Here is a 372-nt window from a genome sequence, read left to right as displayed (position 1 = left end):
CCTCCAGCCCTCGGGTCGTCCCTCCCCTTGCATGCGAGCCCGGGGCCGTGGCGTGGCTCAGACACACACACCTTGGTCCCCGGGGACACCCCACCCACCGGAGCTGCGCCAGCGCCGCCCCGCAGGACCGAGCTGCAGAGCTCCAGCTCCTCACGGAGCACACCTATCCCCGCTCATTTCTTCTTCTTCTCCTGCGTGCTAGTGAACCAGGAGTCCAGCAGCTTCTTGCTGTAGTAGAGCTGCCAGCCATGCACCTGCGCGGCCACCACCACCACCAGGTACATGACGGAGACGGCCGAGAAGCCGAAGATGAAGCGGTAAGCCTTGCCGTGGCGGTACAGCTGCTGTGCCATGGGGAACATCTCCATGGCC

At 65.3% G+C, this 372-nt stretch overlaps 1 protein-coding gene across 1 annotated transcript; it reads right to left on the bottom strand.

The window, feature by feature from the left end:
- Positions 1-173: 173 nt before the first annotated feature.
- Positions 174-368, bottom strand: JAGN1 (jagunal homolog 1 (Drosophila); the record flags this gene model as incomplete). The annotated part of the gene is made up of 1 exon (XM_009071355.1): positions 174-368. A coding segment is annotated over one exon (195 nt), but the record flags the coding sequence as incomplete, so codon positions are not given.
- Between the last annotated feature and the right edge of the window lie 4 nt (positions 369-372).

Source organism: Acanthisitta chloris, unplaced genomic scaffold (genome assembly GCF_000695815.1).
Source record: "Acanthisitta chloris isolate BGI_N310 unplaced genomic scaffold, ASM69581v1 scaffold17283, whole genome shotgun sequence".
NCBI classification, from domain to species: Eukaryota; Metazoa; Chordata; class Aves; order Passeriformes; family Acanthisittidae; genus Acanthisitta; species Acanthisitta chloris.
This window is presented reverse-complemented; position numbering and strand designations above follow the sequence as displayed.